General features: G+C 35.2%; 9 protein-coding genes across 9 annotated transcripts; 3 read left to right on the top strand and 6 right to left on the bottom strand.

Moving 5' to 3' along the window:
* Positions 1-3265: 3265 nt before the first annotated feature.
* Positions 3266-5327, top strand: PHYBLDRAFT_163651 (hypothetical protein; the record flags this gene model as incomplete). Its single annotated transcript, XM_018434850.1, has 6 exons — positions 3266-3326; positions 3420-3536; positions 3669-3726; positions 3823-4140; positions 4225-4634; positions 4702-5327. 6 exons carry the CDS (start codon positions 3266-3268, stop codon positions 5325-5327), a joined length of 1590 nt encoding a protein of 529 aa, XP_018296587.1.
* Positions 5328-5426: 99 nt separating this feature from the next.
* Positions 5427-7084, bottom strand: PHYBLDRAFT_77121 (hypothetical protein; the record flags this gene model as incomplete). Its single annotated transcript, XM_018443228.1, has 7 exons — positions 5427-5672; positions 5808-5876; positions 6011-6231; positions 6349-6467; positions 6559-6617; positions 6731-6890; positions 7016-7084. The coding sequence occupies 7 exons, from the start codon at positions 7079-7081 to the stop codon at positions 5593-5595; spliced, it is 774 nt and encodes a 257-aa protein (XP_018296588.1). The 3' UTR covers positions 5427-5592.
* Positions 7085-7428: 344 nt separating this feature from the next.
* Positions 7429-8212, top strand: PHYBLDRAFT_62687 (hypothetical protein; the record flags this gene model as incomplete). The annotated part of the gene is made up of 2 exons (XM_018441002.1): positions 7429-7557; positions 7646-8212. 2 exons carry the CDS (start codon positions 7429-7431, stop codon positions 8210-8212), a joined length of 696 nt encoding a protein of 231 aa, XP_018296589.1.
* Positions 8213-10874: 2662 nt separating this feature from the next.
* PHYBLDRAFT_140620 (hypothetical protein) lies at positions 10875-11298 on the top strand (the record flags this gene model as incomplete). Its single annotated transcript, XM_018430434.1, has 2 exons — positions 10875-11061; positions 11135-11298. The coding sequence occupies 2 exons, from the start codon at positions 10875-10877 to the stop codon at positions 11296-11298; spliced, it is 351 nt and encodes a 116-aa protein (XP_018296590.1).
* A 208-nt stretch (positions 11299-11506) lies between these two features.
* On the bottom strand, positions 11507-13104 carry PHYBLDRAFT_140621 (hypothetical protein; the record flags this gene model as incomplete). Its single annotated transcript, XM_018430435.1, has 8 exons — positions 11507-11566; positions 11642-11689; positions 11772-11912; positions 12022-12148; positions 12222-12356; positions 12428-12563; positions 12699-12870; positions 13018-13104. 8 exons carry the CDS (start codon positions 13102-13104, stop codon positions 11507-11509), a joined length of 906 nt encoding a protein of 301 aa, XP_018296591.1.
* A 727-nt stretch (positions 13105-13831) lies between these two features.
* On the bottom strand, positions 13832-15161 carry PHYBLDRAFT_107642 (hypothetical protein; the record flags this gene model as incomplete). Its single annotated transcript, XM_018428009.1, has 4 exons — positions 13832-13901; positions 14068-14242; positions 14465-14494; positions 14639-15161. Coding segments are annotated over 4 exons (798 nt in total), but the record flags the coding sequence as incomplete, so codon positions are not given.
* A 2318-nt stretch (positions 15162-17479) lies between these two features.
* PHYBLDRAFT_157581 (hypothetical protein) lies at positions 17480-18430 on the bottom strand (the record flags this gene model as incomplete). The annotated part of the gene is made up of 3 exons (XM_018433644.1): positions 18032-18430; positions 17770-17977; positions 17480-17691 (listed from the first exon to the last, which is right to left on the bottom strand). Coding segments are annotated over exons 1-3 (431 nt in total), but the record flags the coding sequence as incomplete, so codon positions are not given.
* Positions 18431-18742: 312 nt separating this feature from the next.
* PHYBLDRAFT_104245 (hypothetical protein) lies at positions 18743-18958 on the bottom strand (the record flags this gene model as incomplete). The annotated part of the gene is made up of 1 exon (XM_018427830.1): positions 18743-18958. A coding segment is annotated over one exon (216 nt), but the record flags the coding sequence as incomplete, so codon positions are not given.
* Positions 18959-19312: 354 nt separating this feature from the next.
* On the bottom strand, positions 19313-21312 carry PHYBLDRAFT_130768 (hypothetical protein; the record flags this gene model as incomplete). The annotated part of the gene is made up of 3 exons (XM_018429384.1): positions 20767-21312; positions 20019-20169; positions 19313-19931 (listed from the first exon to the last, which is right to left on the bottom strand). Exons 2-3 carry the CDS (start codon positions 20081-20083, stop codon positions 19313-19315), a joined length of 684 nt encoding a protein of 227 aa, XP_018296595.1. The 5' UTR covers positions 20084-20169; positions 20767-21312.
* Between the last annotated feature and the right edge of the window lie 691 nt (positions 21313-22003).

A 22003-nucleotide genomic window follows, 5' to 3' on the forward strand; every position in this document is an offset into this window, starting at 1 on the left:
GATGAGAACATTTGTTGCATTTCCAGTATGTGTGCTGTTAAATAAGTGTTTGCCTTTTATGTATATGTGCTATATGAAATATGTCAGAGTTATTCTGCTAATGTTTTCTCTTTGTATCATAACTAAAAAATGTGCATTTCTCATATTTAGTAGGTAATTTTTTGTATGAATATGTAAAGGAAACTATTGTTAATGAGTATAAAATATCCAAACCCTATAAACTATATTGTTGATGAGGGAAAGTGTAGTCTTAAACCAACACGTTTTTTTAGATGTAATATTTCTCTCTTCTTTTACCAACCCCCTTCTCTGCTCCAAAAAGAAAGAGGGAATACAAAAGCTGGTACCGATATTTTTGGGAGAGAAACATAGGCTTGGTAGAATTATATGCTGTATATAAATAAAGTCTCAACAAGATACTTCAAGCTACCATTTCAAAAAGCATACAAGTGCTTCAGCTGCTACGAGTCACCTGTATTGAAAAAGATGATAAAACAGCCAAGCTAAGTATTCGTAGAATGCAATGTATCCAAAATATGTTGATTTTCTTGATATTATACTGTACTCAATATTATTAAAAGATCTTGTTTACTACCATATAAAATTGTTTTTTTGTGAAAATGTCGGTTTTTGTTAGGATATAACATCTTAATATGGTAGAGAGGGTATAGACCTGGGGGAATTTTCCCATTGAATTACACCAGCGTTCGAATAAGACCCTGCATTTTTGAAGGTAAAAAAAAATGAAAATAAACCAATTTAACTCTCAAACTCACAGAGAAAAGTGTTCAAGAGAAAACTACTAAACCACCAAGAGCTGTAAGAATCGATTGCGCAACAATTATTATAGCGACCGATAAAGAGAAAAGTTTATAAGGACAAGTTATATAGCTATGCTTGCAAGGGAATATGGTGTTGATATATGTACTGCTAAAATATTATGGAAAATTTACAAAAATACTGTGAATGTGTTATATAAAAATAAATTAAAGATTAACTAGTGACCTAAAAAAAACCCTCCTCTAGACATTAAGAACATACATATGGAACATTGAGTAACCAAGATCGTCGATTTTTTGGTCATGAAATCCTAAAGGGCTTGGTCAACTATCTCTATATTATGGCTTAAATACTACAATGTTTTTACTTAACATTAAGATGAATCAGATGTAATGCTTTAAAAAAAATTCAAAGAAATTTAAACGAGTCTGTACTTTTTTTTAGACGAGATCACATTACAAATTGAATCAAACAAGATATTTCATTAGACAGTTTTTTTTGTGCAATTGTTAGTTTGAGACTTTACGATTTTATCAAAATCAACATATAATTGTTTTCTGAGAACATGATCTTCGTATAAATACATTTTATATGATTTTATCCTAGCGTCTTTATTAAAAAATAAATCTCAAAAATGTCTTGTTTATCTCAATTAGCAAGAAGAATAATAAAGCCACCTAAAAAAATATTAGATACACCGTATTTAATGGAAAGGACTGGACTAGAAATAACACAAATTAGAATTCTCTGAATCGTATTTTCTAGCAAGTAAAGCTAATGGGTTAGAATCTAAAAGGCTGTTGACTTGGAGAAAGTTACAAGTCAGGAGCTTTATATCCTGTTATTCCCTTCAGTACCATCTCCAGAAATAATGATACCTCATGATAGTATTAACATTACGATTCACTACAGTGGTCCCTCGATAATTTCAAGGCCAAAGGGGGGACTAGGCGCCTTGAAACTATCGAAGATTGAAATTAAAGGGGATTGAAATTATCGAGGGACCACTGTATTTAAGCGTTGTTTGACATTTATTGTTTGAATATTGATCGAACCGTCCTATTTTTTCACTCTAAAAATCCATATTTGATGCCAACTTTTTCTCAGGGCAAGTACCTCAAAATTAATTGGAGATTTGTGTATTTTTTTTTACTATGTAAAGTTGTGTGAAATCCAAATCAATTTTAGACAGTGCTTATCTGACAAACAGCAAACAAATATTCATGGAGATATCAATAGATTTGAAGATGGAAATGTCAATATTTCCCCCACTAAATAATGTTTTTTAAATGTTCGACAACAAAGTGTGTGCCCCAAAAAATTGGTCTCACTGTGCGATGGCAGACTTTGTAATGATTTAGCACAGAGTGTTATCAAGATAATAATGAAATGTATATTCTTACAAGAGGTTCTAGTATTAGAGTATGATAATTTTCTGCTATATATATATATATATTATGTTTCTTGTTATTATTTTCCAAGCTAATAGGCACAATATCCTTTAAAAAAGCGAGCGTTTCAAGAAATTCACTGAGCGCAATGTAGTGCATATTATGGTAGCTATATTCTTTTTATCACTACCACTATACCGAGTTTTGACTGTTTAGATAATATATACTGTTTTTATAGTTTTTTTAAAAAAGTACTCTGCTGGCAAATGAAAAAGAGGCTTTTTATTGTTGAGATGCTTACCTACAAAAGCCATGGTATCAAATGAGAAGCTTGACTTCCAGGCCTAGGATTTGGGTTTCGTTGTACCGGATTCTTTCCGATATTTTATGGCATTATTGATTGATATTTGAGGGATCCTTTATGTATATCGCAATATTGGTTAGGGTACGATTAATATGAGATAGGCAATCAACAATGGTATGCCTGGGCTCAAGGATCGAATTGTAAAGAAGTGCTTATGTAAATAGAAAAGAGAAAGAAAGAAAGAGATAATAATTTTGATTCGGTAGAATGATAATGATTTTTGTCGGCATTTATGATTTTAAAGCCGAGAGTAAGTCAAAAAAGGAGATCAGTGTGATACAAAAAGGCTATATCTCATTTCAACTGTAGATAAATATACCCTTCGGATACCCTTTCAGTTATCAAGGGTTGGATTTTGAAGTTTGAATAAACATAGATATACAAGATAGTTATAGATACATATGAATTACTAGCCAAGCATTTACTTGACAACCTACCCATAATTCAACAAGGCATACTTTTAGTGTAATGATGTCTTTGATGGTTTGCTTGGCTTATTTAGTCTATGCAACCAAATGCAATAAAGTTTATGGCATTTATATATAATCTTTATCAAATGCAAAATAATAATAATCAATTAAAGTACCGAACCACAATTTAAAAAATAATAATAACAATACGATAATGCAAAGTGTATATATATATCAACTTCTTTTTCCCTCTTTACTCCCTCGACAGTTTCTCTCTCTCTCTCTCTCTCTCTTTCTTTTATCTTGCCCGTCACTTCTCCATGTCTTTTAAGCGTATTGAACACACCGATATCCCAAACTCTGAGCTAGTAAAATGCATAGGTAAATACACAGATACACACACAAATCAAAGGCCTCTACTCACTTACCCTTATTCAATTTATTTATTTATTTTAAAAAAAAATGTGTTTTTAGACTTGACAAGTGCTGCTCTTGGTAGTTCGATTGTTGCTGTCAGTGATGAATTCTTTGGAAAAGCTGAAAACTTAATAAGCCCAGCAAGCCCTATTCATAAACCTGATCATTTTGTTGGTAAATATTCCTTTAAAAGTTATATGCGTGTATGTGCGTGTGTGAATATTTGCTCGGCTCAGTCTATAACACGAATATCCAAAACTTATTTTTATTTTTTATTTTTTATTATTTTTCTCGGCCCTATTTCAGACACCGGTTATTGGATGGACGGATGGGAATCAAAACGCCATTGTCGTACTCATGACTGGTAAAGTAGTAGTTGTAGTAGTCAGCGCATCAAATACTTTGAAGGGCATATAATATTAATATCTGTGCTTGTATCTTCTTTTATGTAAATTCTTAGGGTCATCATTAAACTTGGATTTCCTGGATCTTTGAGTGGATTTGACATTGACACCAGTTACTTTATTGGAAACCAAGCATCAGCTGCTAGTGTAGAGGCTACATTTGCGCTTGATGGGGAGGATGTAGAGAGCAAGAACACCAAATGGACTACAGTACTTCCCAAGGTCGATCTCCCTCCAAACTCTCACAATGTGTTTGTACTTTCCAAGTCAGCACCTGTCTGTACTCACATTCGCCTCAACAACATTCCTGATGGTGGTATTGCTCGTTTCCGTGCATATGGAAATGTCAATCCTATCTTACCCAAGGACCCTTCGTGAGTACATTCGAGCACTTTCCACTTCCCTTATCAAACGAAAAAAGGAAAAAGTCAACGTTCTAAAATAACCTATATGGATAGGGATGTGATTGACTTGGCATTTGTCGGTAATGGAGCCAAGATTACACAAGTCAGCAACCAATTCTACACACCTGCTAGCAACCTTTTACTTCCAGGACGCGGAGTACATATGGGAGACGGATGGCAGACAAATCGATCTCGTCAGCCTGGAAACTCGGATTATGTTATTATTCGTCTTGCGACCAAGGGGCACATTCTCAAGATTGAGCTTGATACTTCTCACTTCAAAGGAAACTTCCCTGACAAGGTTACGCTACAGGGCACAAACTCGGCGGAGGATATTCCTCCTTTAGGTTCCAAATGGACAGTCCTTGCTGATAATGTTGAAACTGGACCCCATGGATTGTTCTATTTTGATTCTCTTGTTCCTAAAACTGCATTCACTCACGTCAAGCTGATAATTATTCCAGGTAAAAAGAAAAAGAAAAAAGACAAAGAAGAAGAAGAAATTGGGCTTTATTCTTATTATTGTATTAGATGGAGGATTGAAGCGAGTTCGTCTTTGGGGTGTTCCTGAGGGTGGAAAGATCCCTACCTTACCCATCAAAATCCCCTCTCTCCTCAACAAGCCCATGATGATAGCTCAACCTTTGACAAGAGAGGATTTTGCACCTTACGGTGATGTGATCCAGGCTAGTTCTGGGATTGCTGTCACAAGTGCCAACCAAGGCACGGCTGAGAAATACCATCAGGTTGGACAGGTTATCAATGAGTTTGCAAAAGGTAGGGGACGGTCCCATCTGTCTGTCTTTCACTGCAGACCGATAACCGAGATCCCTTTTACTGTCAAACTGCTTGAGAGACATCCTTACTCTAGCCAGGCATTTATACCCATGACTGATGGGCGGGTCCGTGGATATCTTGTGGTGGTGGCCTTGAACGGAGAGGATGACAAACCGGACATGAAGACACTCAAGGCGTTTATTGCATCATCGACCCAGGGAATTAATTACAGAGAAGGCATCTGGCATCATCCAATGATCGCCCTGGAAAACGAGACTGACTTTGCGTGCCTGGTGCATGAGAGCGGAATTCCAAAGGATGATTGTAATGAAGTGGATGTAGAAGAGGTTGTGGTGGATATTCCAGGATTCCATGCATAATAAAGAAGAAGAGAATCGTTCACACTAGTTCATAATAAATCATAATAAATCATAATAAATCATAATAAAGCAAACAAGCGAATAACATAACTTCTTTCTCTTTAATTACTTTTATTATTCATTATTTTATTCTCTGCCTAAAATTTTGTGAATCAGATATGAATATGTATAGTACACACAGTTGAGATAATGTATTTCTTGCTTTGATATTAATATTAATATTGATCTTAGTATTGGTGAAATCATTAAACGGTTGTCGTAGGATTTACTGGTACAATTCTGCATTGTAAGGTGTACCAAATAAGTATTCCCAGCTCTTTGGTGGAGTCCATGATCCAGAAGCGTCTACAAAATCCAGGCAAAAATAAATTAATTGTTAATGTACTACTTGCGTTTCATATTTTCTCTCTTTATCTTCCTTATCTTTCTTTCTTTGACAAACTCTTTATATTCCGTATGTATATGTATATATAACTCTACCTTTGTTAGACTTCAATTCCAAAATAGTGTTGACAAAATTGACAAATGCAATACTATCTGATACATTGTCTAAATGAAGAAGAGTATTATCGTTATTATTTGTATTAGAAATATATAAGAGGTGCACATCCTTTTCTTTTCTTTTTTCTTCTTCTTTTGGATTTTATTGTAGCCTGTTTTTATCATTAATATTGTTTTCTTACCACCTTCCAAGGCAAACATACTCAGGATAGTTGCCGGGATACCCGATTCTTTGAATTTACGGAACAAGTGTCGTGCTAATCCTGATCCAGGCAAGGAAGGAATTACAGACTCTTTTTCTTTCTCTTCAGATTCATCGACCTGTTCCAATTGAGGTACACCCAGCGAGATCGCATGCTCACTCAACTGGCTCTTGCCAGTTCCTAGAACACGAAAAGGTACACTACCAGAAAATAACAGGAAAAAGAACAGGAATAGGTAAAAAAAAAAAAATAGAGAGATGTTAAACATTAGACAACTGGATTGGATTCCCATTCATTTACGATTTATTTGTTTTTACCTATTGATTTGTGCGTCAATACGACGAGATGCATCTATGCTTGTCAATAAAACCACCTGGCTAAATTTGTGCACCTTTACAAATTCTCGAATATTCTCCAAGAATTGCTGCTTCTTTCCCTATCAATGTATGTGCACATATGAGTATATATGTATAATTCATTCTTATTCTTATCATTATCATTAAAAAAAAAGAAATGTGCCTATCTACCTTTTCTGTTGGTGCTCTTTGTTGTACAACTGTCCACTTGTGGTCCGAAGATTGAAATACTATAAAGAAAAAGAAAAAGAATAAAAATTATGTTACAATTATAAATACAGGTAAATTTCGGCTGCGGGTAGAATTACGTATACACACACATATATATATATATCTACATTACCTTCAATAGGCACCGATACACCAATACCTCCAGTCTCTTCCCGTGCACCTGCTACAGGCAATACAGAGTCATCGTCGAGGAACCCAACGCGATCGAGATGTAAGGTGTGAATGATGAGGTCGCAAGTCAATTGGGGTACATTTCCAATCGACACTGTTGGCTATTTAAATAAAGTTTTATTATATAAAATCAAATTAAATAAAAAAAAATGGCGATAAAGACTATAAATATATGCGTGTGTGTACATAAATTGTACTTGTTCAAGTATGTGTCTATTCTACTCACGAGTACAAGAGTTGAACCCTCAAGATCTTTTTTATTAAAAGAGGGTGTTGCTACAAAAGTGTCCATGTTCAATAGTAAGAAGATAAAAGTGAAGCAAAGAAATAAGAAAAATAAGAGCAAAAGAACAAGAAGCAAACGCAAACTTGAGAGAATTAGGTAAAAGGGACGCGACATCACTTGTCTCAAGAGGAAAGCAGTCCCACGATCAATGCATCCTTTCACTTTACTTTATTTTTACTTTCATGGCTTCTTCTGTCATACAACCTGACTCCCTCACAGGGGAATATCTTATAAAGGGCCATACAAACACATCATCTACTCCACCCACTAGTTAATCCTATTCGCACACCACCGCACTGGCACTGACTGTCCCGACATTCCGACACACGATCGTACTTGGTTCTACTGACTCGATGAAACTTCGCATTTGGTACGAAAGCATCAGCTCTTTTTCCATTTACTACAACACTCCTCCGGAATTCTCACCTGAATTTTCTACCTTTTTTGATACTCTGCTCCAGTCATTTTCCTCTGGGGAGATTGTCGGCTTGAACCCTGCTAACAAAACTGGACCCCTCTAAGAGCTCCACCTGAATACTAAAGATGTCTGTACTCACGCTGGTCGTGTAGGCTTTAGTTGCAATAGCAATGCTTTTTTTTCCTTCGCCTGCTATTGCCAGTCTTTTCAAGAAATTCAAGTTGGACTTGTTGAAATTGCTTCAATTCGGCTCACAAGACTACAAAACAATTGTTCCTAAACTACGTGTTGCTCTCACTAAATATGATCACGTACAAGACATGTTTATTAACACGTTTTTCAGTTTTATGAGTGGAACTTGGTCTGTATATGTGGAGCACCTCTCATATGAGAAATCCGTCCTCCTTCCACTTCGCTTCAAAATAGATTTTGATGATAACACCACTTTCTTGTCCACTTGGTTCAACATTAGAGCCTACTGTACTCACTGTCAGTCTGTCGCTATAACCTTGATAAATGCCCTAGTCGTCCTCGAGAAGCATGTCTATGCTACGGATTCCATTAGGTCAGTCACTTTCACTCATTATAATATCGCGCTGGAGAGGTCTACAACTCTTGTAAACGGGATCGCAATGTTTCTGAGCCCCATAATCCTCTTCGCACTCTCCCCAGCTAGAATATTAGGGACGTGGAGAACCACTCTGAAGAAAGTTGTATAGACAACCCTATAAAGGGTACCAATCCAGCCCAATCCCAATGCTTATAATAATAATAATAATAATAATCGTTTATAAATTGCATTTGGCTGATTAAACCTGGCGTCCTACAAACATACCCATTATTTATAAGACACCTTCGATTTTGGAGGATTGATTTATTAGCCCTTAAAAAACCCCTATTCAATATTGAACATCTTCAAAAATATGCTTCACACACGATTCATTATACACAATCCCTTATGGCTCTCACATGGCAGCCTTTTTTTTTCTTCCCTTGAATATATATGTTATCAATCCTCTCTTCAGACTTTGTGGCGATAATATTGGGTTTTCGTAATTGATCAAACCAGTATTGCTGCCACCACTGCAGCTAATTCCCTGCTTCACTGCTTACACGCCGAAGAAAGTATTGATCAATGCCCATTCCCAGTCTAGATATCTAACTATTGTATGTTATATTCTATATTTTACAATAAAGCAAACCCCAAAAAATAATAATTAGATAATGGGAAAGCCCAAAAAAAAAAGAAAGCTTTTGCCACCTTTTAAGCCTTTTGGACAAGAGTTTGATAAATAACCCTGAGCTCTGCTACATACAGAAAACAAACAAACAAACAAACAAACAAACAAACAGCTCTGGTAGATTATTTTTTTGACTAGCAAAGAAAACCATGTACATATGCAGTGGAGTAATTAAGCTTATCAACCTTGAGGAGTATTTCCCATTCCACACTTTGGCGATAAGCTAGAGAAGGCTGCGTTAATTATTGGTATTCTTGCCTGTAGGCCGTCCACTACATGGTGATTATATATTGCCTAGTAATATTTATTTAAATCAAACAAGAAAAAAAATGGGTTTGTTAAAATCGTTTCAATTTTTTGAAATAGTCAACTCCTTATATGCTTCAGAAGCAATGTCCACTACATTAAAAGCGCGGTAATCTTACAGAATCACATTCAACAGCATGCAATACTCCTTCGTATTATCATCAGTAGAGTTACTAATGTACGTAGATTGAGTTTTTTGTTTTCAATCTTCCCATAAAGTCTTTTAATGTGAATCGAATTAGACAAGTATTACGCGTAATTGTATTTTGAATGGTGAGATTAAAAGAGAGCCATTCAGTTCTAAAATCAGTCTACTTTGTGTAATAGCACAAATATTCAAAGAACGGGTGTTTTTAGGCGGTACTTATATTCAAGTTTTTTCTACATTTGACTTCTTGTAATTACCGTGTCAAACTTATTCATTACTCATTATTATTATTTTCAACTTAAATGCACAATAAAAGACAGACGTTTTTTGGAGACATGGTTTTAAATACTTTTTTATTTGAAAGAAGGTTTTATTTATTAACATATTTACTTATTACTACTATTCCTATCTACTTTACTTTTCTATAGATATAAAAAAAAAGGATACAAAGGTTGTCAAGCTCTTAGTCCCCACACAAGGTGGCTCAATCTCCCCCAGGACGAAAACCTGGCTTGACAGCGAGGGAGGCGGACAGCAGAGTATTATCTCAGACTGAACTCATTTCGCTTTTACAAGCGGCACGGCTGCAATGCTAATACCAAGGACTACACCGCGGGGTTGCGCATGTAACACATCTTGGCCCTTGCAATTACAGAAATGGCGTCCCATCTTTGGCCCAACCCTGTTAGCACCAGTTCAGGGCAAAGTACCGGCTGTCGTCACTGTTCTGTGGTCATCGGTTTTAGAGCTACATTCCGAGCTAAAAATTCCTAATCGACAGCCGCATTAAAGAAGGAAAAGGAGAAAAAACGGAAGCCAAAAAAAAAGAGGAATATTTATCTCTTTTTTTCTCTCTCTCTCTCTCTCTCTCTCTCTATCAATCAATCAATCAAAAAAAAATAGATGGCACTATCCCAAAAAAGGAATATTTCATATGATTGCTGTGAAAAATCCATGCATAATCAAGTCAATCAATCGATAGGCTACCATAGCAGCAGGAAGACCTATTTGTGCTTTACAAAGAGCTTCCCAATAGTCAGTATACTATATACGTTATACCATTTAAAGTATAAAATGCAAAAGGTTATGTCTAGCACTAATGGTAGTTGTAATTTTGATGAAAATTTTGGGTAGCTGTCAGGAGTAAAGCAAGAAGAAAAAAAAGGGTAATAAATATTCTTATAAAGGAACACGATTCAAACAGCTATTTGGTTTTGGAGCATAGCTATACGTAAAACCGTCTTAATATATCTATAGGAAACGTTGTCTTTATGTTAAGAGAGATTTAAACAAACTGATATAGTCCAACACAAAGATCTGAAAGGTACAAGCAATTAAAGGATATATGAAAGCAAACAGATGCCAAATACTTGACATGTATGGGAAATACGGGTGTATTATCATAGGCTCTTATAAGCTGTGTTTTCTATGGTACGATCATATATATACACAAGTATTGTCGTTATCTACATGGCATCTTCAACTCTGTGGTATCAACTTACTAGCACTTTTTTTTTCTTATAAAAAAAACCCCGCTCATATTAATACTATACATCTTTAAAGTATTTTTCGCACACAATTCCTTATGGCTCCCATACTGTAGCCTTTGTTCTATTTCCCTGAATATATATTTTATCAATTCTCTCTTCAGCACTTGTAGCAGATCCATCTCCATTACTGTCATATATGCTCCTAGAACCTTCCGGGATTGCCTATCTTTTCTTCACTATCTTCTCCGTTAGCCGGTACTCCTTCTTCGCCTCTCATTCCCCTGCATACTGTTGTGTGGTTTTAATTATATCTATCGTCGTGCCTCTCCTAACCCTCGTCAAGTCCCCCTCTAGAATGGCTAAACTTCATCTCCAATCATTTCGTGGATCATATCATACCGAGTGGAAATCTCCCTGGGTCAAATTTTGATGGATAACTATACTCCTCATCCATAGACTATGTATTTGCCTCTCCTAACCTCGCCCCCATGTCGCCATTCCTCGTCTGTAATCTATATTCATCTGATTTTGGTTTCATTGTTGCCTTGGATCCGTTACTTTTGAGTTTATCTCCAACCACGAAACAGGAAAGGAACTGTGGCGCACCAACCCTTGCTTAGCCCGTAACCTCCCAATTTTTGTTTTTGTTTTTTTTTGTTACGACCATTTCCAACCACAGCTACCTTTCTGTTTTCTTTGTCTATATGCTGAAGAAAGTCTCGTTCGATGCCCATTCCCGGTCTAGATATCTAGCAAATTTCACATTTTCATTTCATTTTATTTTGTTTTGTTTTGTTTAAGCTTAGATAAATTATTGTATCAAGTTTGTTATTGAACACTGTCTGCAATATCAGCCAAGAGGCGTTCTCGTTCCTGTCTCAATTCATACTAAAGATTACAGATAGATAAATGGATGAGTATTATGATTAGTATAATAAAAAAGAGGGATTCGGATCAACTCACCAATCGCTCCTCTGCTTCCTGGGTTTTGAATGAAGCCATCACCATATCCTTTATGATTAATGTTGGTATTAAGCATTATTGTACATTTGATTATTGTAGATTTAGAGCCGATTTACTACTGTTGACTTACAGGTGGAAGATCCTTATATCTTTCCAGATATTCTTGTCTATCCGCCAGCTCGGATCGAATAACGCTTGTGTCATGAACCAGTCTTTTCATGGCATTCAGTCGTAATCCATGCTGCTCTACCTTTGTATCATCATACTCTTTCTATAAACAACATCCAAATTTTTAAATTTTTTATGTTATTAGGGTTGTTTGTATCTCTATCTCTCTATATATATATATATGTGTATGTATGTTTGACTTGGTTTCTTACTTGTTTTTGTTTGAGTAGATCCAGCTGCTGTTTAATCTCCTTCTTTTTCTCCATGTTGGTACTTTTCCAGGTTTCTTTTAATTCATCTTCGGTTTCTTGTTTTGCTTCACGCATAAACTCCAGAGTACTTTAAATAGAGTAATATATGTATGTCTGGTTAATCAATAAGAATTAAACCAAAAATAGAAATGTGTACCTACTTTTGTAAATGCTCTTTTTTAGTCTTTAGTTTTGCTATACGTTCTCTGAGAGCATATTCTGATTCTTCTAACAGCTGTTCTTCGATTTCTGATTCCATTGATTCAATTGTGAGATTTGCAAAGGCAGTTTGAAAACTATATATTTATGTAAATATGAATATAAACATATCTTTCTTTCTCTTTCTTTGTCTTTGTCTCTGTCTTACCTGCTTAGATGACATTTATCTACACCCAATATTGTTGCCAGTGAAGAAAGTGTTGTCAAGGCAGAGTAACTGCGAGAAAGTGATGTCTTGTTAATAAACAACTCCAAATCATTCAAGATTTGTCGTTCATTTTGAACTAATAATAATAATAACAATAATTACAATAATAATAATAATTAAATTTAAGATCAAGATATTACACTATGATATGATATGCTATGCTATACTATATTTCTATTATCAAAAATAAATTAATGATAACAATTCTTACATCTTATTCTATTATCTTTTTGAATTTCTCGTTGTGCATTCAACAAGACATGAACAATGTTGTCTGCAGATTCGTTTTGTTTTTGCAATTTTAAAAGTGCGTTGAATGTCTCGGGAGTACGATCGAATAGAGGTATGCGATGAGGATAGAGATGTCGTAGCCAGGTGTCTATCTAACTGACAAGAAGAAGAAGAAGCAAAAAAAAAATGTTTCTACATAAATATATATATATATATATGTTTTTTTTTGTACTTATTACTATTATTATTAAAAGAGAAGGGGAGGTGGAAAAGTGTAATTGATTTTCTTTATTCATTACTTGTTTCCATTCTTCTATGTTGTAGCTTTTGTGAGAGCTTGTGCTGTGTGATTCAGTAAAACTATCGTTTGATTCTCGCCTACTCATTTTGACAAGACACTCCACCCCTCAAAATGAAATATAAATAAATAGACAGAAAGAAAGGAAATATGAGGGGGACAGATATAGAGATGGTAAAAGAATAGGGTCGTGACTGTGATTAAAGGAGTACAGTGCAATACGGTACAGTACAATAGATTACATGATTTTGTAGCGTAGTGTAGTGTGGTTTAGTGTGGTGTGGTGTAAATTAATGATGTTGAATATAAGCTAATATAATACAATAAAAATAAAGGGTTCATAATTGTGTATTATTATTATTATTATTATTGTTGTTGTTATCATTATTTGTGTGGAGAATGTGAATTGAAATTTGAGTGATGATGCGCGTGTGGAAGATAGTAAGTATAGGATGCGTTTAGGGTGTGAGTTTGGATATATATATATATATATATGTGTGTGTGTGTGTGTGTTAAAAGAAAACTATTATATAATTACTGTATTTTTCTTCTTTTGTGCTTGTTTGGCTCAATAGATTTTCAATCTTCTTCAGTTTCAACCGAGAATGATTGATTTTGATATGTAGAGAAAATCAAGTGTATTTCTTGGGGGGGGGGGGGGGGGAGATATGAAAAGAGGAAGAGATTATAAATGTCGTGACTGTAGTATCTGTAGTATCTGTAGTATCTGCCGTGGTCGTGGTCGTGGTCGTGGTCGTGGTTGCGGCTGCGGTTGTTGTATTTTCTTCTTCCTCTTATTTTGTCTTCTTCTTTGGTTAGATAATGAAGTCCGTGTCGATTCCTTTGGAAAAGTCCATAATGACGATCTTTTGATCTTGGCTTGTACTATAAGAGAATACAAAATTCATAAATATATATAAAATGTATACAAGTTAATGCAAGTTAATGCAATGCAATGTAATGTAATGTAATGTAATGTAATGTAGTATAACTTATATATTACCCTTTGAATATAAATAAATATCTATATATCTATTTGGTTTTTCTTTACCTGATAATCTTGGTGGCGTCAAACATGACATCAAATACCCAGCTAGAATGACAGCTCTCAAACTTGCGTAAACAGGCGCCGGTTTCGATGTCCCAGACCCGGATACTTTGATCATAGCTACCACTGACAATCTTGTGTTTGTCAAAATGAAGAGCTCTAACCAGACCAGAGTGGCCTTTATTTGTTTTGTTTTGTTTTGTTTTGGTTGTTGGTATATAGAATGCAAGACAATATAACCCAATTGGATTGTATTGTATTGTGAATTTAATAATGGTAATGGTAATGACAATCATTATGATTCTTTTATATAAATATAAATATAATCTATAAAGATTTCTTGAGAGCATAAAAAAGAAAGTATGGTTGTATCTATATATCTGTTTGGCTGTGTATTTACCTTCACATGTCAAGATGCATTCACCAGTCTCTAGACAGCCAAAGTGATTTATATATATAGATAGAAAGATAGATCATTAGGTAAATGGGACTTTCTTGTTTTGTTTATATGAATTATGATTTTTATTGGTATAGATATATAATATAATAGAATAGAAAGATAGAAAATACCTACCAACATCCCACACCTTAATGTTGTAGTCATTGCTTCCGCTGACGATGCGTCGGCCGTCGAATTGGATACAGGCCAGACCTCTCGAATGGCCCACAAAGTCTCTGAGACACTGGCCGGTTTCCATATCCCAGAGTTTGATGACCGAGTCTCCGGAGGCGGACACGAGCCGGGTGCCCTTGAACTGGATTGCATTGACAGGGCCTCTGTGACCGGTCAAGGTTCGACAGAGGCTGCGGTCGGCCCGTTTCCAGAGCCTGATGGTGGCGTCTTTGGAGCAACTGGCGATGTACTGGGCATCAAAACTGACATCGAGCACGCCCGAGGCATGGCCGTACATGCGATTTGTGATCTGCAGTGTGTGCATGTTCCAGACGACGACCGAGTGGTCCGATGAGCCGGAGACCATGATCTGGTCGTCGTACTGCAGACAGAGCACGCTGGCCTGGTGGCCGCCCTCGAGGGTCTGCAGACACCTGCCTTGCATGTCCCAGAACTTGATTGTCTTGTCGCGGCTGCCGGTCACGATCTTGTGCCGGTCGAATTGGAGACAGTAGATGCTGTCTGTGTGGCCGGTCAGAGTACGGGTGGATGCGAGGCCTTTACGCCACCGGTCTTCTAGAGTCAGACGCTGTTGGTAAAGTATTCGGTAGTCTATTGATAGAGAGGACAGGACACTATTTTTATTATTGTTTTTGTGATTATTATTAATATTATTAATATTATTAGTTATGTTATTAGAGCCAGAAGGTGATGTCGATGTTGATTGTGATGCTGAGGATAAAGGTAAGGTTGACGCAGAGGGTGCTGATGAAGATGAGGATGATAGTGAGTTTGAGAGAGAGGGTGAAAGAGAAAGTGAGGGTGAATCTGAATCAGAGGCTCCGGCTCCGGCTCCGGCTGATAAGGAAGGTGAAGAGAGAGAGAGAGGTAGGGCCGGAGCATTCCAGTGGTAGTGCTGGCGGTAGAGGTGTCTCCAGAGGGTATTGTCTTGGGATAGTTGGCGCCAATTTCTGGAAACTGTTGCGGCAATCAATAGGGTTCCAGAGTCACAAAATGAGAATATCAAGTGAATCAATTCAGAAGGCAGGCGGTCGATATAATCTAATGAATGTATGTATGAGTAAGGGTATGCACTTTTATATATATAAATAAATAAATATGTATGTATGTATGTATGTATGTATGTATGATTTGCGAGTGCGTATCTGCGTATTGTACTGTATTATGTGTCGTGTTCTTTTATACATGTATATATAGCATAATGTATTTATTCATTTATTGTTCTACTTTTACTTCTGCTGTGCTTGTTGTGGGGTTATGTTACCAAGGATAGCGTCTGGGTCTGATGGCCGGGGTTTGTGAGTTTGATGGAATCCTTCGTCGATGCGACCCAGACTGGGCATTGACCTGGGCCGTGATGGAGTGATGTGAATGACGGTTGATTTGCGAAAGTAGCGCAAAAGACGATGTTTAAATGACCCATAATTGTGTGATCTCATTTGAGGATGTTAAAGAAAAGAAAGAAGAGCTGATGGAGTTGTTTCTTTCTTTCTTCTATTATTTTAATTTATTTTATTTTAAAGAAGTAATAATAATAATAATATAAAAGTTAATAAAACACATACACAAAAAAAAAAAACAATGAAAGAAAGAAAGAAAGAAAGAAAGAAAAAGGAGAAGAACAAGAGTTTCGTTCGATCTTTATTTTCTGTCTTTGTCTAGAGATTTAATTTTATTTGACTTGTGATTTTTCAGGGGAAATAATGATGAAAGAGAAAGGCAATAGGAATAGGAAGACAGTGATTATATTTAGTGTATTTAGTGTGTTGTATCTACATTGCGCATGTATTTTATACAAGAAATAGAAAGGGAATTGGAATGGGGAAAACAAGGGGTATTGAGTATTGATAATAGTGATAAAGATGATGATATTGTTATGTTGGTTCTAATAGATAAATAGATATATAGAGAGATACAAGTGTCGCCATAGGACGATAGGTGTATATTAAAATATAGACTTGTTAAGATATTCAAGGTTATTGAAAAATAGAAATATAAAGGAGACCTAGAGGATGAATGAGGGAGTGAGTTATTGAGGAGACAAAAGAAAGAAGATATTCTATATATATATATATTACCTTCTCTTGACTTCTTTTTCTGTGTAATGTATTATGCCCGTTGTATTTAACATTTGCCCTTTTATTTTTTTATTTTTTTGTAACAATTCCATCATTTAGCTTGGTTCAGTTGCTGGATCATTTTTTATTTTTACAAGCCATTTCCTTTCTCCGATTAATGCGTACCACACCACACTTTTTTGTTTTTTGTTTCCATAGAAACATATTTATATTTATATTATATAAAAAATCATTTTAATTATAATTATTATTGAATGCACCCTCCCTCCAATTTTAAGCTGTCTACAAACAACCAAAGAATATAATATATATAAATAAAAAGTAAAATAGATAGATTAATAATACAAGGAAAGAAATATAATATATAAGAATAAAAAAAAAGTGGAGTGAGGTTATTTGTGTATGCAAAAGAATATAAAATAAAATAAACTCTAGGGACAGTCAAGGGAATAAGCGCAGGGTAAAAAAAAAAAAAAAAAAAAAAAAAAAAAAAAATTGGTTTGTTCTCGGCCCTATAAATTAAGTATATACGTGTAATTTGTTCTTATCCTTTGACCACCTCTCTCTTTCTTTCTTTCTTTCTTTCTTTCTTTCTTTTCATTGGCTAATATACTTTTTGCTTCTTGTTTTTTTCTTTAGTTTGTTTATATATATATATATATATCATTATTCTTCTTCTACCCTTTTTGTGTGTGTATTGGTTGGTGGGTTGGTGGGTTGGTGGTGGGGTTTATAGGTGGGTGGGTGGGTGTGTATATATATATGTATATGTATATGTATATATTGTGTATGTTCCTTTTCTTTTTTCTTTTTTTTTACATCTCTCTTAGTCAGAGCTACTGCCAGAATCCTCAGAATCTGATCCAGATGAACTGTCCGAATCACTTTCACTTGATGATGCGTGTCCTGAAGCAGCTTTTTTTTTTGTAAGAATAAAAAAAAAAGATATAATATAGTATATTCACTAATTGTTTTTTTTTTGGGAGGGCTTACCTTGGAATTGCTTTGGGCCATCAAACTTTTGGAGAGTCTTTTCGAGTTCTTGGATTTTGCGGTCTGCGTCTTCCTGAGAGTAATGTGTTCTTCCTCTCTTGTGAGTCTGCTTTCTGGGATTCAGCCTCTTGCCGGTCACAAACTCGTGCAGGCGATGAAGGGTCCGTCGATCAAGAGCGTCGATATCCAAGACAATCTCTTCTTGTCCCTAATTAAATACATACATATTATTAACTAACACCTTAGGAGACAATTGACTTACTTCATCAAGGTTAGGCATCGAACTCTGGATGATTGTCACCACAGTATTCAACTCTTCTCCACCCAGACTATTGATCCGTTCACTCAAATCCTTCTTTTGTTCAAATGTAAACTCTGCCAATTCCTCTCTTTGTGCCATTGGTCGTTTCCGTTTAGTACTGCTGTTAGTACTTTGGTTGGTTGATCTTGATCGTGGTTGCTGACTTTGTTGACTGTTATGATGATGATGATGATTATTAGTGTTGTTATTATGATGATGATTGTTGTTATTAGTGTTGTTATTATTAGTATGATGATGATGAGTATTATTGGTTTGCTGTTGTTGACTTTGTTGTTGATGTTGACTTTCTTTGGGCCGAACTTTTCCAGTAGATCCTGATTGCTTCGATACACTACTCTTGTCCTTTCGCTTCTTGGATGACTTCATCGATGCAATTTGTTGTGAAATGGTGGCAATGTGACGTTCCAACTCTGCTATCCTTTCTCTCTCTATTTTATATTCATTCATTTAGTTTCTTTCTTTTGGTTGTTGTACAAAACACATACACACTCTGTCTCTTCTTTATATATAAATATATATAAAAAAAGGTCCACTTTTATAACTATTACCTTCTTCATCTGATTCATAGTCATCTTCTTGCTCAGATGGTTGTGGCTGTGGCTGTGGTGGTTGTGGCAGTGGCTTCTGCTTCCACTTTTCATCGAATACCTTTTCGAGTTCTTTTCCCATCTTGTGGACAGGGATTGCGGGTGGGTTGTAGAGATAGCAGTTCTTGAACATCAGACGCACGTCGGCTTCAAAGTCGTCGGGTGTGTCGTACTCTCCCTGGTTGAGCTTGCGTTCTATGGTCGAGAGATCCATTGGGTGTTTGACGATGGTTGGGTAATCAGGAATGTGGAGGGCGACGATGTCCACGGGGGCAAGGAATGGGTAGTTGATGTCCCGGTATTTTGATTTCTTCATCTCTCGCAACGTCTGGCCGCAGAACTTCATCTGGACATCGTTCTTGCGTGGTGCGAGTCGCTTGGTCATTGGTTCGGGGTAGTCCTTTGAGGCAGGTGGGTGGATCTCTCGCTTGGGTCGCAGATCTTCAGAGATTCTTCGGATGTTTGAGCTACTCAGGCTTAATGGCGAACCTGGTCTTCTGGAACGATTGTTAGTTTCATTGTCGTCTCTTGCTTCGTCTGCAGATCCCGAAGAGTTTGTAAGAGGTGGTGAAGGCTTTATTTATTTATTTATTTATTTATTTATTTATTTATTTATTTGTAAATAAAGAAAATATTAGTAAAATATAAAATACAATTTTTTTTTATTTACCTCTTTGGATGGTGGCATCTGTCGCATACTCTTTTCAAATGCGGATTCTACATTTTGGCAGAGCATCGAGATCATTGCTTCAGGGCCATTGAACTTGTAGCAATTGTTGAACACTAGTCTGACATCGGCCACAAAGGCATCCACGTCTACATATTGGCCTCGGCTTAATTTGCGATCGACGGTTGTGAGATCCATGGGGTGTCTGACAACCTTTGGATAGTCTGGCACGTTCATCTTGACATAATCTACGGGGTGTAGGAATGGGGCAGCGTCTCTGTGTTTCTTGAGTTCGCGAGTGATTGCAGCAGAGTATTTGAGCTGGTCTCGGGTCATCTGGGTGGGTGGATAGAATGAAGGACTAAAGGATGACGATGAGGGCGATGATGATAATAATAATGAAGAGGATGTAGATGTTGATGATTTTTGTTGTTTGTTGCCATTGGTTGTTGTGGTTGAGGATGGTTTTGCAGCTCTTAATTCACCCATAGATACTTCTGCTGCTGGGGAAGGTAAGGCCATCATACTGACGGCGGTTGTCTCATTCTTTTTTGTTACTGCCATTTCTTCTTCACTTCCAGACCGTCTATTTGTGTTTTGTTTATTTAAAAAAAAAATAAGAATTTCTTATCTACACTCCCTTCTTCTTCTTTTGTGTGTATATTGTACTTACGTATTTTTTGGTGATCCTGTTTGTTCGTTTGAAGGGCTATTCATTCTGTCGAATTTAGTGCTCATAACAATTCAAAGAGATAGATAGATATTGTTCTTCTTCTTCGTCGGTTGGTTGGTTGGTTGGTTGGTTGCTTGTCTTTTTCTGTTATCTATCCACATTGAAAAATAAATATTAAAAAAAAAAAAAGTCAATTTTTGTGTGTGTGATTTTTTTTTGTTAAATAAAAGAAAAGAAAATTACACCCTACACCCTACACCCTACACACAACAATTATAATATATAATATAAATAAAATAAAATAAAATAAAAGAAGAGAGAGAGAGAGAGAAAAGATGATGATAATTATACCTACATGTACAAATAAATAAATAAATAAATAAATATATATATATATACTATACTATATTATATTATATTATATTATATTATATTATATATAAGAAAATGTAAGAAAGTAAGAAAGAAAGAGAGATAAATGATTGGTGGCGTCAGTCGACAGAAAAAGAAATAAAAAAATAAAAAAAAAGGGCAATTATTATTATTACACTAAAAAAATATATTCTTTTGACGACGAAGCTCCGGTTTACAAAGGGGAAGGGGGTTAAGGGTGGGGGTGGGGATTGAAGAGGAAAAAAAAAATAATTATTATGATTATGATTATTAAAGAAATATATATATATAAGAAAAACCTTTTTTTTTTTTCTCTCTCTCTCTATATATATATATATTATATTACAATACATACAAATACACGTTACAGGATATATAATACGAGGTAGAAGAGGTGTATTGTGTGTATATAGGTAGTTGGATAAAATAAAGAAGTAGAAAAAGAAGAAGAAGAAGAAGAGTAGATTATTCGTGACTTGTTTTTACACCTTCTCTTTATTTATTTTCTCTCTCTCTTTATTTCTTACTCACTCCACTTTCTATCTACCTATTTATCTTTCCGTTTATTTATCTTCTTCTTTATTTATTTATTTATTTATTTATTTATTTATTTATTTATTTTATGATTTTTTTATGACGATGATGGTGTCATTTTTTTTTATATTGACAGTTTGGTAGCTTTTTCTTTTGACTTTTTTTTTTTTTTTTTTTTTTTACTTCTTTACTTTTTTACTTCTTTACTTCTTCTTCTTCTTCTTCTTTATATGAATAAAAGGTATAGAAAAAAAAGCATATTATAAAAGAAAAGACGAGATAAGACATATAAAGATAAAGGGTGACAAACAAGCAACAAGCAACAAAGTAACAAAGCAATAACAAGCAGCAAGCAGCAAGTAGCAACAAAAAAAATGAAATAAAAAGCAATATCAATAGTAAAAATAAAAAATAAAATATAAAATACCTTTTTTTTTTTCGTTTAATTTCTTTTTTTTTTTTCTTTTGGGGTCGGTGATGAAAAGAAAAATAGAATAGAATAAAATAATAAAAATAAAAATAATAAAAAAAAAAAGTTCTTTCTTTCTTTCTTTTTTTTTTTTTTTTTGAAAAAAAAATTTTTACAAACAAGAAAAAAAATATCTGGCGAAAGAACCATTAAAAAGGGAGATTGTCTAGGCGCACCCCAAAGCGCAAATCAAAATATTTTCTGGCTTGCGTCACTCATATTATTTGCTGCGTCACCACCCATGTCCTTCCCACCCTCTTTTTTTTTTTCTTTTTTTTTCTTTACTATTATTATCACCACTTACTATTTTTAGTATCAATACTATTATGATCACTATTTTTTATTTATATATATTTTTTTATATTCTTATTAGATTTTGGGTGTATGTATGTATATATACATACATGGATTTTTTCTTTTTTATTTTTTATTTTCTTTGGTCCTACACTTTGGAGATTGAATACCTTGCTTGCGTCACACCCTGACTCAATTCCTTTTCTTTTTTTGGTATTATCACCAGAATGTCAGCTCCAATCCAATCCAGCCAAGTAAAGATTAAAGACAAGGCCAAGGCCAAGGCCAAGGCCAA

This window comes from Phycomyces blakesleeanus (assembly GCF_001638985.1).
Source record: "Phycomyces blakesleeanus NRRL 1555(-) unplaced genomic scaffold PHYBLscaffold_3, whole genome shotgun sequence".
Classification (NCBI taxonomy): Eukaryota; Fungi; Mucoromycota; class Mucoromycetes; order Mucorales; family Phycomycetaceae; genus Phycomyces; species Phycomyces blakesleeanus.